The sequence below is a fragment of the Dama dama genome, chromosome 9 (assembly GCF_033118175.1).
Source record: "Dama dama isolate Ldn47 chromosome 9, ASM3311817v1, whole genome shotgun sequence".
NCBI lineage: Eukaryota > Metazoa > Chordata > Mammalia > Artiodactyla > Cervidae > Dama > Dama dama.
This window is the reverse complement of record NC_083689.1, coordinates 22,499,914-22,515,953: the sequence shown is the minus strand read 5'-3', so window position 1 is coordinate 22,515,953 and position 16,040 is coordinate 22,499,914. Positions and strand designations below refer to the sequence as shown.

The 16,040-nt window shown below is 56.1% G+C and overlaps 1 protein-coding gene across 5 annotated transcripts in view; it reads right to left on the bottom strand.

Annotated features, from left to right (window-relative positions):
- The window catches only part of PTPRS (protein tyrosine phosphatase receptor type S), a 109,975-nt gene that overhangs the window by 14,416 nt on the left and 79,519 nt on the right, over positions 1-16,040 (bottom strand). For 3 of the 5 annotated variants that reach the window (XM_061150615.1, XM_061150614.1, XM_061150616.1), the window contains exons 11-19: positions 10,592-10,897; positions 9,174-9,367; positions 6,202-6,319; positions 3,846-4,454; positions 3,290-3,387; positions 2,457-2,710; positions 1,487-1,580; positions 1,180-1,395; positions 602-759 (exon numbers count right to left, since the gene is read on the bottom strand). In XM_061150615.1, coding sequence (XP_061006598.1) covers positions 602-759; positions 1,180-1,395; positions 1,487-1,580; positions 2,457-2,710; positions 3,290-3,387; positions 3,846-4,454; positions 6,202-6,319; positions 9,174-9,367; positions 10,592-10,897 — 2,047 coding nt within the window. The remainder of the gene's footprint in view (positions 1-601; positions 760-1,179; positions 1,396-1,486; positions 1,581-2,456; positions 2,711-3,289; positions 3,388-3,845; positions 4,455-6,201; positions 6,320-9,173; positions 9,368-10,591; positions 10,898-16,040) is intronic. The other 2 variants (XM_061150617.1, XM_061150618.1) reach the window with 1 other exon arrangement.

Below are 16,040 nucleotides of genomic sequence, written 5' to 3'. Positions count from 1 at the left end.
CACGCACAGACACATGTGCAAAGGTTGGAACAACTAGGTTCCTGCTCATCCCGTGGATGAGGTGCCACCCCAGCCCCTGTCCTCAGCCTCCAAAGGGCAGGACCAGTTCTTACCTATCAGGCTTACTGCTCCCGGAAGCAGACAGGTGAGAAGGAGGGAAAGAAGGCAGGTGAGGGCAGGTTGGCCATCAAGAGCCTGTTCTATGACTGTGGATGGCTTTCTTCCCGCCCCCTCTGAACCTTGGTCTCCAGAAAATGGGGCTAATCCCTTCCAACTTGGGTCTCAGCCTTCTAAGCTGGGACATGTCCCACGTGACTTCATTTAATAGGACAGAGGGAGCGTTCCCCCCCACCTCCCCCAATCTTGCACGGGACTTAACAGGAGTCAGATCACTGGACAGGTTGGAATGCCAGCCCTGCCATTTCTCAGGCTGTGTGACTTTGATCAAGTGGCTTAACCTCTCTGAGCCCTGTTTTACCTGTCTGGACCACAGATGGCTTCTGTGATCATTCTCTGAGACATCCTTTCCCTGGATCTTTCCAGACCTCCCACCCTTAGGAAGGCCTCCCTCCTGTCAAGTGGGGACACGCAAGGGGCTCACTTCTTGTAGAGCAAGATGGCAATCACTATGCAGATAATGAAGACCACAGCCAGCACGGGCCCAATCACCCAGATGAGCCCCTCCTCGCCGTCCACGATGGGCTGGGGATCTGGGTTGTCCAGCTGGAAGGGGTCTGAGAAGGGGCTGGCCGCAAATGTCTGCAGAAATGGGGTGGGGGGGACTTCCATCAGTGCCCACTGCCCTCAGGGTGGCCAAATGGGTCTTCCTCAAACACAAATCTGTGTCCATCCCCTACTCTAAACCCTCCTACGGCTTCCAAGAACACTGCCCATAGTGGTCTGGCCCCGGCCAATCTTCACTCTTCCCCTCCTCTCCTCTTTCAGACACTCTTAGGTCATTTTTGTTCCTCTTGCACCCCAGACCTTTGCACATGCAAATTCCAGGATGCCTTTTCTTTACTGAACTCCTATACATCCATCAAAGCCCTAGTTCCGAAGTCCTTTCCTCTAAAAATCCTTCTGCTTGGGAGGATCTGCGTCTGGCTCCGAGGTCAGGGCCCTGGGGACTGAGGCCACTCTGGGCATTCTGGGTGTGTGCAGACACCCCTCGGGACTTACGGGCTCACTCTTCTGCAGCACAGCAAGCACAAAGAGGACGTATCGGTGGCCAGGCTCCAGGCCCTTGTTGTCAAAGCCTCCATACTGTTTCTGGTCCCCAGGATGGAAGGTGTGTGGCAGCACTGAGAAGCGAGCTGCAATGTAGGGTCGGGGGACCTCCAGCTGACGCGAGTGCCGCAGGCTGCGCCTCTGCAGCCGTGCGATGTCCTGGATCAGCTGTGGGAACAGAGGTGTGGGCTGCTCAGGACCCAGCTGGGAGCCACCGGGCTCCTGAAAGCCGGCACATGTCTAGGCCCCAGTCCCTTACCTCCTCCAGGTCCATATCCTCTGGGCTGCCCAGCGGGGTCAGGAACTGACCACCACGAGATTTGCGCAGTGGCACCATCACGATGAAGTAGCTCCTGGCAGGAGACAAGAGTCACAGGGGGCTGTCTACAATCATGAGCAAGGGATGCTACTGGGCTGAGTGAGGGCACCACCCCTCTCTGAATCTTCCCTTCCATTCATACCATGGGTATATGGCCCAGGTCACGTAGGACTATAATTTCTGATTCAAGCCTCCAGGGTTTTGATCATGTTGTACCTTTTGCCTAGAAAACCTACCCCGTGCAATTACAGGTGACCCGTCAACAACATGGAGATTAGGGGGTGCCAACACCGCCACTGCACAGTGGGAAATCCACATGTAAGTACAGTTGGCCTTCTGTATCCATGGTTTTCCATCTATGAATTCAACCAACTGCAAATTGTGTAGTACTATAGTGTGTACTTGTTGAATTAAAAAAATATGCATATGGGTGGGCCCCTGCAATTCAAACCTGTGCTGTTCGAGGGTTAACTGTATACTTCTCAAATTCCCATACATCCTTCAAAACCCCAGCTTCCACACCCACGCAGTCTTCTAACTCTCAATCTCCTCCTGCTTCTCAGAGTACTCCTGTCCTTACTTGGGACTCTCAGCCATTGTGCGTCTCACTCCCACACCATGGGACCAAGACTGTCTGTGTCCAGCTCTGTCTCTCCATCAGTCTGAGAGCCTAGAACTAGCAGCAGGTCAGGCCTGTAGGGGCGTGAGAGAATGCTGGAGGCCACACTTAGTGGTGACATCTACGAGAGGCACTGGACCTTCAGGGCAACCACATGAAAAGAGGCCTATGTAATCTCTGTTTTACAGACCGGCAAGGAACTGGAGGACTGAGAGATTAAGCGGCAGTCCTCAGTCACACAGCTGACTGGGGGAGGGATGTAAAATCCTGGAGCGGGTGGGTTGAGCTTACTGGACAGGCACGGGGCTCTGGCCATCTGGCAGATACACCACGATGAAGCCATCGGAGTCGGGCTTGGGGGTCACGCTGGGCTTTGAGCTGAGCAGGTTGAAGGCGGTCCAGGCTGTGACTGTCTGCTGGAGGCCACCCAGGCTGCTGCCGCGGTTGGTCAGCACGAAGTTGTAGAAGGTGTTGGGCTTGAGGTGAGTGATGAGCTTCTTGGTGGTGCGGCCATCCACGTCCAACGTGAGCCCATTGTATTGGATCTGTGGGGCGGGCCGGCTCAGCAGAGCTCTGGGCTGAGCTCTGGTCCTCATTGAGCCTGGATCCCAGACTTAGCCCAGATCCTATGATCTGTGACCCCAGACTGAACCTCAATCACAGCTGTAGCCCTAATTCCAAGCCTTGACCCCAAGACTCAATCTCGACCCCAGATTGAGCTCCAAACCCAGCTGCTTCTCAATTCCAGCCGAGTCTCAACTCAAAGTTCCAATCCTTAAAAAGTCCTGATTCCACACTTAGGCTTGACTAGAGACTGAGAGACTGAGCCTCAAATCCCAGCTGATCCCAGGCTAAGCCCCAGTTCTGATCGAACCCTAATTCCCCCACTGAACCATGACCCCTGCTGAATCCCAACTGTGCATCCCAATCCTGACTGAGCCCCGAACCCAGGCTGAGCCTCAATATCCCACCCAATTGCCAGTTCAACTGACCCTCTACCCTGACTCCAGACAGCACCCTCACCCTGGTCAAGCCCCACCCCAAATACACTCTAACCCCAGCTGAGCCCTGCCCCACACACACCCTAACCGCCCCGATCCTAGATGCAACAGGAGACTGCGCACCTTGTATGGGGTGGGTGAGTTGTAGTTGTCTGGGAATTCCCAGCTGAGCAGGACCGATGTCTTCATGATCATCTTCACCTTGAAGTTCTTGGGTGAGACTGTGCCACACAGCAGCAGGTGGGAGAGAGCAGAGGAGAGATTCCCATGAGTGCCAGGCGACTGGGCCGGGGTACGGGGTGGGGGGTGGGGCGGCCCAGGCGCTCCCTGTCGTCCGCTGTGCCCGTGGTCTTACTGCCTGGCCCTGGCCCGGCCCTGCCTGGCCCTGTCCCATGTCCCTGCTGCGGGAAACGGCGCAGCTGCAGAGAGAAGGCGGAGGAGGGAAGGGGGGACGGGGTGGGTGGGTAGGAGGGGGGGGCGGCGGTGGGGGCGGCGATGCCACCTCGGCATGTCCCACCTTTGCCAAACGCCGGAGCCTCGGGGTCCGGACTCGCCTTGAGCGTCCACGTGGAAGCAGAAAAGTGACTTACTTACCTGGGCAGGGGAGAGGGAGGGGGCTGGGGTGGGGGTGGGCACGAGGCCCGGTCCGGCTCTGGTGCGGGGATCACCGCGCGCCTACCTTGGTCCCGCAGGAACGTCCGGTAGCGGACGGGGGGGCTGTAGGGGCCGGGGCCCCGGCGCGTGTGGGCCCGCACTTGGAGGTCATAGGCTGTGTCGGGCTTGAGGCCCTGCAGCGTGAGCACGTTCTCGGCGCCCGGCTCGGCCGCCGCTGGCAGCTCAGTCTCTCGGGCAGGGCCCAGGGCACCGGCCTCCCGCACGGCTACTGTGTACTTGACAATGGCCCCGTTGCGCTCGGCGGGCACGGGCGGCAGCCAGCGGAGCAGGACGGTACCCGCCGTGGCGTTGCCGGCTGCCTCCAGGATCTGTGGGTGGCCACGGGGTGTGTCCTCGGGGATGCTCAAGACCTCAGCCGCCTCCTCGCCCAGGCCGCCTCGGCTCCGGGCCACCAGACGGAACACATACGTGGCCCCCTTGTGCACGCCCGATGCGGTGTAGTGGTCCTCGGTGGGCGGGAACTCCAGCGTGGCCAGGGGGGATGAGTCCTCGCGGCCGAACTGCAGGCGATAGCCCAGCACCTCGTCCTCGGCGGCGCCGGCCGGGGGCTCCCAGCGTGCCAGCAGGCTGCCCTCGGGGGTCTGCTGCACCGACAGGGTGGGGCGGCCCAGCACTGTGGGGGGATACAGGCAGGCATCAAGGCCATGTGATCAACCCCCAGCTCCGGAGCACAGTGCGGGGTTGCAATTTTTCGGCCACTTGTGGGATCTCAGTTCCCCAACCAGGTATTGAACTTGGGCCCTCGGTAGCGAAAGCACAGAGTCCTAACCACCAAAACACCAAAGAAGTCCCAAGGAACTGCAGTTTTTAAAAGCCATCTTGGGAAGGCCGTGCTCAAAAGAAAAGACTTGAAGGAGGTGAAAGAGGGAGCGACAAGGAGGTCTGGGGGGAACAGTGCTTCAGGCAGAGGGAACAGCCACTGAGGAACAGTAAGGAAGCAGGGGACTCAGAGGACCCGAGAAAGGAAAACATCCACCGAAGTCACGGCAGGCCCTCATCTATGTACCTCAAGTTAGTAAGTCACTCATCTCTTGCCTCCTGCCAGCACCTCATTAGCATCAATGGAATGGAAAAGGGGTGTCTAAAACCCTGTCTCTGCCCCGTGGTTCTCACAGTTTGGGTAGTAACCAATGCATCAAAGTCCTGAGAAGTCCTGCAGTGCCGAAGTACTACACGTGAAACCAGGCTTCTCTGCTGTTGGGACTTATCAGGGCCTTTAATGGAAGGTGGTATGAACAGTCACAGTATATGCAGCACGTTCTGCTTAGCAAGCAGGACTCTAATATAACATCCCTGAGAGAGGCAGGAAAGAGATGGGAAGCTTTCTGGAGGTGGTTAACACGGGAACTGGATGCTGGATGACAAAGATACTAGGCAGGTGAAGAGCACAGTAGGGGACATGGGCCAGCAACAGTGTGAAGGCATGCTGTGTTCATCTGGGAGGCCTTCAATATCAGGGTCTGTGGTGAGAAGAAAGATGGAGGCCATGGGGGCCCCTCTCTGTTCCTGGAACATAGCGAGCTTGTTCCCCTCTCTGAGCCTTTGCCCGGGTTATGCTCTCTGCCTGCAATGCCCTCCCCTTACGTTTTCACGGCTGCCTCTCTCCTCACTCAGCTAATCCTGGCTGGTGAAAAACCAGCCTCTCAGGACAGACAGGAGGAGCCAGAGGGGAAACTAAGGCAGGGCTGCCAGGAGAGGAGGCTTCGTGGTACCACAGGGGAGATGGAGACACCACCCTGAAATGGCAACCTGCTTGGGGGATCAGAGCTGGGATGGGGGAGGCACGGGGTGCAGATAGCAGAGCTAGCCACGATTGTCGGCTGGAAGGGGGGTAGGGTGGGCGGCTGGAGAAGGCTTCCCGAGGAGGGAGTCTAATCAAAGACCTAAAGGATGTGGAGGAGATAGCCAGCTGGGAGAAGGCTATCAGCACAGGGGGAACAGGAGGCAGAGGGTAAGAAGTTAGGAATTGCCTGTTGAGGGATGCCCCTGGTGATCCAGTGCCTAAGATTCTGCACACCCAATGCAGTGGGCCCAGGTTCGATCCATGGCAGGGGAACTACATCCCACATGCAGCATGTAAGAGTTCATGAGCTGCAACTAAGAGTTCACATGCCGCAAAGACGACCCAGCGCAGCCAAATAAATACATTTAAAAAAACAAAAAGACTAGGGTGTTGAAGGTTTCCATATGGCTGGAGCTGAATGGGGCTGGACCACGCTGAGTCTGAGTGTCCTCTTGAACAACCTCCATACTTCACTCTGTTCCTCCCTCCTGGTGCACCCTTCCGCCCTCCCCAGCACCATAGGCTCAAGAACTCTGCAAGGATGCTCTGAGGGCAAAGGGGTCTGTGAGTCTTGTACCTGCTCCTTTGGTCACTACCACCTTGGGTTTGCTGCGAGCGCCATCGCCTTTCATGGTGTAGGCGGCTACCGTGATGGAATAGGCAGTCTCAGGCTGCAGGTTTGTGATGACCATCTCCTGCGGGCAGGGGTGGCGATCAGTGATGCAACCTGGGCTGCCCACCCTCCTCCCCATGCTAGGGACAAGCCAGGCGGACGCAAGGCCCGGTGTGCGGGCAGAGACGTGCACCTGAGCTCATGCCACAGACCTCAACACGTAGCATGTCCATGCTGAGATGGGCACACGTGGCCTCATGACACCTGTCATGGCCCACCCGGACCAGTGCAATGCCAACCCCGCTGCTCTGGTGTCACCACTCTTTGCCACCCAGTCTGTCCTCCCTGCAGCGGCCTCCAGAGGGCATGTGTGAGCACCGGAGTCAGGTCCTACTCTCTTCTGACCAGGACTCCCAGTTCCCTAGGGGCAAAAGGCCAAGTCCCTCCCACCGCCTGCTGCCCACAAGGCCCTGACTGACCTGCCCTGTCCCCTCCCTCGCTCACTCTGCTCTAGCCACATGGGCCTCCTGGCTACTCCTCCTACACACCAGACATGGTCCTGCCCCGAGGCCTTTGCACTGGCTGTCCCACCTGCCTCCACTTTGTCCCTTGGAGTGCTAGAGATTCCTTACCACAGCTCTCAAAAGTCAACAGTCAGACTTGCAGAAAATCTGCAAGCCAGTTCTTAAAACACGGTGATGGTGGAAAATGAATTATAGAGGCTTCCCTGTTGGCTCAGTGGTAAAGAATCTGCCTGCCAATGCAGGACACACGGGTTCAATCCCCGGTCAGGGAAGATCCTACATGCTGTGGAGCAACGAAGCCCATGCACAATTACTAAGCCTGTACTCTAGAGCCCAGGAACTACAACCCTGGGTCCACGTGCCACAGCTGGCTAAGCCTGAGTGCCCTAGAGCCTGTGCTATGCAGAAGAGAAGCCACCATAAGGAGAAGCCCATGCTCACTGCAACAGGAGAAAAGGGCACAGCAACGAAGTCCCGGCACAGCCAAAGCCAATACATTTTTTAACAAAATGAAGCTATATAAACATACAAGCAAATAAATAGTAAAAGCAAAGGGAGTAAATACTCAAAACCCATTCCTTCCTAATTATTTTACTGTGTTAACTAATACTTATGTCTTCAAGGTTATTCTTTTTTAAAAATTCTATCTGAAATTGTAACAAGATTTTCAGCAGTATACACATTTTTATACATTTTTATATTCTTTTCTACTATGGTCCAGGAGCCACTCAGGTAAGAGGGCTAGTGGATACCTCCAGGGTCCTCAGCAGGTGCCCATTTATCTGACGCAAAACGGAGGCTGCAAGCTTTAAGAGGTAACAATATCACAGGATACTGAATGGATGCCTGTGCTACACAATTACGACACTGTTGTTCACCCACGCTCCATCTCTCATATTTGTGTAACAGAAATACTCTACAATGATGAGCTACCACAAACCTGGTCGGTAGCTTGCAATTGACGAAGTGGGAATGTTTACATCATGGAGAAGGGCAAATGCCACACTAGTCAGGACTATGCCCACCCGCCCGCCCGCCTGGACAGCTGACCGTTCAAGCCTTTACACCACTGTCTACACCCCATCCCCACCAGAGCTGTAACTAGACATGCATTTGTGTGTGTTCCAAGTAATATCCCTCTCCCCTGGACCGTGACCCCCCAGGAAGGTGGGCTCAAGGCTGTCCTGGTCACCGCTGTGTCCATGGCACCTAGCACAGGTCTACATTAGAGTAGGTGCTCACTTAATCACTGCTCCTTCAGTGGCTGACAGAGCACCCTGACCGCCCCCACAGTCACACGTGTGCCCATGTTTCCATGCATGCACACCCACCAACACGTCAGGCATGCCTGGGAGCTGTGGGGTGGCCCCAGCAGCACAAGGAGCGGGGTCAGATGCATGAACAGGGGGTCTCCTGCCCCTGAGCCTCAGACATTCAGTCCTTCCCAGGGTCTTCGTGGGTTGGAGGGGCAGGTTAACCTGGAGCCACGTGGGAACGTCCCCGCAAAACTGGGACGGGGGTGGGGAGTACAAGGCAGAGCCACAGGAATGGGTGAAGCTGTGACAATCTAACACCGGGCTCTGGTCTCTCAGAAGAGCCTGTGGCCCCCATCTTAAGGGCAGAAAGACAGCCCAGAAAGAGGTAGCGGTTTGCCTAGAGCCAAACAGTCATCCCAACTCTGGTTCAGGGCCTCCAGAGAAAGTTGGAGGGGTAGAAACAGTTGTTCTACAGGCCTCTTGTCCCACCTGGGGCCCAACGACCACTCCCCCAAAGCCAAAACGAAGGAGAGGGGAACTTCGGCCTGAGAGAAATTTCAAGGTCAGGGAAGGCTAAGCCAAATGACAATAGTCAGGCTGGGTGGGAAAGTGACTGCTCTAACTTCACAGGCCTGGGTCCATTAAGGGAGGCTGTAAGGTGGAGGAGGGTGGGTAAGGCTGTGGGAACAGTTGGAGGGAAGATGTGTGGGAGACCACAGCGGGGAGCCAGCCTGGGGGACAGGGGTGGGGAGGCAAAAGGCCAGAGGAGTCCAAGGGTTCCTCAGGTAAGAAGGCTAATGGATACCTCCGGGGTCCCCAGGAGGTGTCCATTTATCTGACGCAAAACCGAGGCTGTAGCTCCAAGAGGTAAACTGGGTGTGCATCGGGGGCCCAGGGGAGGAGACCCTTTTACAAGGGGCGTGCAGGGAGGTGTGGACTCACAGCACTGACATTGGCTGGGGGCGGGGGGGGGGCGGGCACTACTTACATATTCAGCCGTGTCGTCCATCTCCCACTGAGCGGGGAGGAGGCGGCAGGAGAGAGAGGAGGAGGTGAGCGAGGTAGCCAGAGAGAAAAAGAGAGAAGCGGCGAGAAGGCAGGAGCGCAGGGACCCCGCCCAGCCCCGCCCCCAGGCCCCGCCCGGAGCCCCGCCCACCTGGGCATCGGCCAGCATGATGTCCTTGATGCGCGGCGGCCCTCGGGCCTCTGCGCCCTCCATGCGCACGTAGTGGACCTGGTAGCCGCGGATCTGGCCGTGCTGGCGGCCGGGCGCGGGCGAGCGCCACAGCACGCGAATGGCCGTGGCGTTGAGCGCCTCCGCCTCCACCTTCCGTGGCGGCGCGCTGGGCACTGGCGGGAGGAGGGGAGGGGGGCGGGCGGGGCCGTTACTGAGGTGCCCAGCCCCGTCCCGGGCAGCGCCACTGCCCGATGCCAGGGTGACGAGTGACTGCCGGTTAACCGGGCGCTCTGAGCGCTCCCCACTGGCGAGGAGGGAATACCTCCCGCACACCTCCCACAGCCCGGGGGAGCGAGCCCTGATGGTGCACCCCCTTTACAGATTGGCAACTGCGGCTCCCAGAGCCTAGACCACGTGCCCAGGGCCACCAGACATGACCGGGCCCTGCATGTCCCATCCTAAGAGCTTTACACACACTGACTCCACCCTTAGATCACTCCTGCCAGATAGGGGCTCTTATGCTCACTTTACAGATAGGGAAACTGAGGCACAGAGAGCTGACTCCAGGATCACAGGGTTATTAGGAGAAACAATGACGGTATGGGAACCAGGCAGCTCAGCTGCAGGCTCCATTACACTCCAGGGTGCAGCCAGCCCCCAAGCTCAGAGCCCTTGCCATTCACCTCGCCCCTGACCCCAAGATCTGGCATGAAGAATGGCTTCATCTCTTCCCCATGTTTAGGACAAAATGTGGGGCTGCCAACTGAACCTTCCAGGCCAATGGCCCAGAAAGCAACTTGTCCCGGTTTCCTGCCGTTTTACTGGGGGAGCTGCCTTCTTCATTTCCCCCCAGGAATCTCAGCCTCTACTATGTGACTAGCGCCTTACAACTTTCTAGCGTGGCAGCAGTGGGGATATTTACACCACAGAAATTGGCCAGCACTGCAAATCAGTCTCCCACCCTGGGGAGGTGGTGGTTAACCGTCCTCAGCATGCCATCTCCTTACTTTCTAGGTAGGATGGCTCAGACCCAAGGAGCTCCAAATCCCGGGTTATCTCAAGACTTTAAAAACAGGGTTTCCGGGGTCCCGCAGACCTCGTAATTTTCCCGCCAGTATTGCTTGCCGTTTCCACTGCCACAATTTCCACCACCAGACCAAAATACAGGACACTGCCCGCTTAATGTTCCAGGCCCAAGGCTCAGAGAAAATGCAGCCCAGAAGGCCCAGTGAGGAGAATTCCAAGAGCAAGGAGCCTGGGATGACTTGTCACGCAGCCCTCTCCTGCCTGTCTCGTACCGTCTGACCACCAGCCAGCCCAGTTCTCCAGGGACCGAAGGCTCTGCAGCTGGGGGCCGGGCTGGGGCCTGGGGGTCGTGGGCCGGGGCCGGTGCTTACCGTCCTCGTCGGTGCGGACGACCACGGGCGAGCTCTCAGGCCCTGGTCCCACCTCTGTGTGAGCGACGGCCGTGATGCGGTACTCCGTCCACTTGTCCAACGCCTCCAGCAGGATCTGGGTGGTGGTCGGGGGGATGCCGTTCACCTCCTTGGGTTGCGGGTCCTCCGAGCCCAGCGGTCGGTAGCGGACGCTATAGCTCACCAGGGCCCCGTTGTGCGTGTCCGGCGGCGGCGGGCGCCAACTTACCAAAATGGCCGTGGAGCGCGTGCTGACGCACTTAACATCTTGAGGGGGGGCTGACGGTTCTATTGGGGGGGGGGAGAACGTGGGGGGCGGGGAAGGGAGGCGGGATGGGCGGGGAGGGGGGTGGGGAAACAAAAGATGGGAAAGAGAAAATAAAAAAGAAGATGATAACAAACAAAACAGAAGCAAACCAAAGAAAAAAGTCGAACCCAAAAGAAGTGGGTGTCAACCAAAGGTGAGATGGGCGGGTGGGCGGGGCCGGGGGCCGGGAGGGCTGGCCAAGAAGGCTGCGTTCAGCTTAAGGGGCTGTGCTTGGCACACAGTAGGTCTTAGGGAGAGGGGGCCCAGTCCCCACAGAGCACGCACTAGGCCAAGGGGAACAGCAGTGAAAGTCCTATTTACTGGGCACCTACTATGTGCCAGGCACGGTGACAACTGACATAGCAATAAAAGCCCCATTTACTGGGCACCAACTCTCTGCCGGTCACAAAATAACAGCGACTCTGTACTTATTTACTCAACACCTACTGTGTGCCAGGGAGAGCACCAGGGATGGAATGACAGTAAAGGTACTTATCTATTGAAGGCCTACTGTGTGCTGAGGACTGTGCCAGTGGAAAAACAAAAGCTTCATTTATTGGGCACTTCCTATGTGCCAGGCTCAGTGCCAAGGGCTCTGCAGAGTAACAGTAAGAACATCTATTTACTGAGCCCCTGCTACATGCTAGGCACAATGTCAAGGGCTTTGCAGAGTTAAAAGTAAGTGTACTTATTTACTGAACACCTACTGTATGCCAGGCATTGCACAGGGATAGAGTAACAGTAAATGTACTTATCTGCTGAACACCCACTGTGTGCTGAGCACTGTGACAAAGGAATAGCAATAAAAGCTTCATTTACCGGGCACTCCCTATGTGCCAGCTGCCTTGCCAGGTGCCAAAGCAATAAAAGCCCTGTTAATTCAGTCACTACTATGGCAGGGCTTCCCAGGTGGTGCTAGTGGTAGAGAACCTGCCTGTCAATACAGGAGACATAAGAGACGCAGGTTCTCTCCCTGGGTCGGGAAGATCCTCTGGGGGATGGCATGGCAAGCCACTCCAGTATTCTTGCCGGGAAAATCCCATGGACAGAGGAGCCTGGTGGACTACAGTCCAGGGGGTCGCAAAGAGTCGAACCCGACTGAGACCTAGCACGCTCACACTACATTCTAGGCACAGTGCCAAGGGTTTCACCAACAACAGTTAAAACATGTACTTACTGAAGTCCTACTGTGTGCCAAGCAGCATACCAAGGGCTTTATAGAATAAAAGTAAAATGTTTATTGCACACCTGCTGTGTGCCAGGTACCGTGCCCGAGGAATAGCAAAAGCTCCACTTACTTATATGCTGGGCACAGCACCAATGATGGAATTGCAGTTACCAATAGTTTACTGGACACCTACTACGTGCCCAGGGAACAGCAGGAAAAGCCCCACTTATTGGGCACCTACTATGTGCTAGGAGTGTCTCTAAAAGCTTCATAGGTTAATAATAGGAGGATCCATTTACTGAAAACCTGTACTGCCAGAGACCCTGGAGGGCACCCCAATGGTTACTCCTTGGCCTCACTTGCAAAGAAAACAATGCCTGAGTCTTGAGTACCTACTGTGTGCCAGTTAGCATGCCAGGGGATATGCAGAGTAATAACAAAAGCCCCTGTGTATTAGATGCCTACTGTGATGGCCCAGGGCCAGAGCTTTACAGGTAACACAGCTCGTATTTAGCGTTTACTGTGTGCCATATTTAGCACCTACTGTGTGCCAGATTTTTAATAATGCATGGTTCTTCTGTTCTGAGCCCCTATTGTGCACCTGATGCTACCCTAAGCCCATTGCTGATCAACAATATGTCTCATTTACTGAGCACCTACTACAGGTTGGTCTTTAACAGCCCTCTGATGATAAATGTAGCCGTTGCCATTCAGGCAGTGCTTACTGCATGCCAGGCCCTGTGCTAAGGCCTTTATGGAGAAAGAAAAACAGTTCCCACATATTAGTACCTACTATGTGCTAGGTACTGTATGAAGGGCCTTGTAAAACATTCATAGTTCTCATCTCTTAGGCACCTACTATGTGTCAGGCCCTGTTACTACTGGATAACAGTAATAATCTCCACAGTTTAAGCACCTACTATGTGTCAAGCGCTGTGTTGATGGCCCTATATAAAAATGGTATAGTTCTTATTTATTGAAGACCTACTGTTTACACACACAGAGCCAAGAACCTGCAGACAACAGCTCTTCATGTATGGGGCAAAAACTGCCTGACCCCATGCTAGGCCTTTCCAGACTGACAGTAGTTTCCATCTGAGCACCTACTACGTGCCCAGGACCAGGCCATTTATCGAGCACTTAATGCCAGCCATTGGGCCAAGGGTTTTGCAGGGTGATCATTGTAGCCCCCATGTCTCGAGGACCTACTGTGCACCTGGGACCAGGTTGGGCCTGTAACAAACTATTAATAGTCTCTGTTCATGGAGTGCCAACTCTGGGCCCAGCACCTTGTCAATCATATTTAGATTGAAAATAACTGCTGCATTTATGGAGCACCTACTGTGTGCCAGGCAGCTTGTTAAGGGCTTTGATAAATAACTACATATATATATAACTAAATAATAAATAAGTAATGTGTGATATTCTCACACATTAAGCACCAGCTGTGTGCATCAGGGCTTTATGGAATATCAGTAATAGTTTCCATGTGCTGAGCGCCCACTAGGGGCCAGGCCCTGTGTTAAGACCATTACTAATAATAAACCTCACATTCTAAGTATTTTCTGCTCACCTAGCAGCCTAGACCTTTTACAGACTCAAAATGTGGCCCACTGATTGTGCCTCATTTAATTCTCACAACCCCTTAGGTGACCAGAAGTAGCCCCCCTCCACTCCCACCCCACGTTCCCAGGAAATGGGTTTCAAAGCCCACCGGGTTGCCTGGCATTATCGTTGACTGTGTACCCACTGGGTGCCAGGCCCTATTTTACAGGTGAGGAAACTGAGGCCCAGAAAAGGCAAGTGGCCTGCCCTTAGGGCATGTGGTAAGAGCCAGGACTTGAAAACAGGCTCAACGGCTGTCCACAGGCTGTTTTGGTTGCAGCTGGGAATTCAGAACTCAGCCAGTGTGTTTATCAGCTCAGGCCAGTTAAGGATGCCTGCAGTCACACTCCCTCAAATGCCCATGACTCTAGAGTCTGCCTCCCCTCGTGGGCAGCTCAGAGAGGTCACTGGCCTTGCTTGAGGTCAAGGTACATAGAACCTTCACCAGCCCCAGCTATTCATCATGTGTGTTTATAGACCACTTACTCTGTGCACACCCCCTGCCAAGATCTGGGACACAGAGATGAATCAGAGGCCTCTGTCCTCAAAGCCATCAATCAGGCCACCTGAGACCCCAGAGGCCACTCAAATGACATATTGCAGCCAGAATGACTCTCTGGACTCACTTAAAGAGAAACACTGGAGTTCCTTCCTCCAGAGCTAGACCCTTGGGGTCCCTTCCCCCATTTCTTGACCAGCCACCCCAACCGAAAGTGCCCAGGGGAGGGGGGAGTCAGGCAGGAGTAGAAAAAACAACCGAGGAATGTGCTGGAAGGAATGGATTCGCTGAGAAAGGGGGAGGAAAAACAAAACCAAAACCGTAACAAAAGAAGAAACAACCATGATGGTGATGATGATGAGAAAAACCATAATAAAAGAAAGAAAGACGCCTTCCAGAAAACTCCCAGTCTGGTTACCTACCTTCCACTCTTCAACTGCTAACTTAAAAGACTTTCTTACGAGGGAGGGAATGGCGGAGTGCTGACCTACAAGGCCAGACCGAGCTCTGGGTGGGTCTCCGGCCGCAAGTGGGGCGTGCAGCCCTGCTCTGGCCCCAGTGTGGGCACGCTGCAGTTCCAGGCTGGTGCCGACGAGGCAGGAAGGTGGGACGGTGTCTGGGGAGACCCACGGCTGAGTGGTCTGGCCTCCACCTACCCTTGAGTTCAGCCTAAGAAGCCCGCACTCCCCGGGGAGGGGGGGGCATACGCCTGGCCCTGCGTCTTGGCTGCCGGTTCTCTTGCGCCCCAACCGTCTTGGGGTGCAAAGTGGGGAGCCCCTTCTCCCCCACTCCCTGCCCTGGGCCGCCCCGGAGGTTTGCGTGGATGGGCCAAACCGCTTTCTTGACGACCTTGGTGGCCGCCTCCTTCACAATCCGGCCCAACCTGCGTGACTTCTCGGGAGGGGGCGGGGTGGCGTGGATGCGCACGTGGATGCGCGTGGGGGAGGGGCATGGTTCCGGGTCCCCAGGTCCTTGATAGGCGTGCCTCTCAGCAGCGGCAGCAGGCTGAAGAGTTTAGGGGGCTGAATCTGGGCTCTGGACTGTCTGCACAGCCCAGCACACTGGGCACAGGCTAGTGGGTGCACGCAGGGTGGGCCGTTTTTGTGAACTCGCTGGAGACCAGCGTGTACTCACCTTCACGGCACCTGTGCCGGTCTCTCACGTGGCTGCCCAAGCCACAGGACACCCTCACTGATCGCCTCACGCACAAACACGCCTGTGAGTTGCGGAGCACTTGGCTGGGCCCCAGCGGGGCGGGGAGGAGGGTAGGGGGCCGGGGGTGACAGAGGAGGGGCAGGGTGCTGTCTCCGAGGCCCCTGATTCCAGCGGCTCAGACACTCTGGCCGGAGTTGCCGTCTCTTGACTGACCCGTGACCCGCTGTGCACACGCCTAGGGGGTGCCTGAAGGTTTGAACACCAAGGCGGCTGCCGGAACATAGGCTTGGGGTAGCTACCCCTGTGACTGACTGAACAGGGGGAGGAGAAGGAGGGGGCCACCTGGGCCAGACTTGGCAGAGAGGAGGGAGCAAAGGGAGGAGGGGGAGGCAGGGAGGCAGGGAGGCAGCGTAGGAGGGGCCGGCCTCGGCCCTGAGCTCAGGAGGTGGGGAGGGAGTGAGGAGTGTGGCAGGGGCCACGGTGTGGCCCAGAGCCAGCTGCAGTGTTCTGTCCAAAAGGTGACTTTCTGTAACAGGGAGGCCGGGCGGGCACAGCGAAGAACTCCAGGAATTCCAGAGCCCTATGTTTTGGATAGCCTTGCACTCCCCCCAGGACCAGGCATCAGTTCTGACTCCCCCCACCCTGGCCCCCGCCAATGAGGACCCCTGTTTGGGGGCCAAGAAGGGCCATTTGGGGA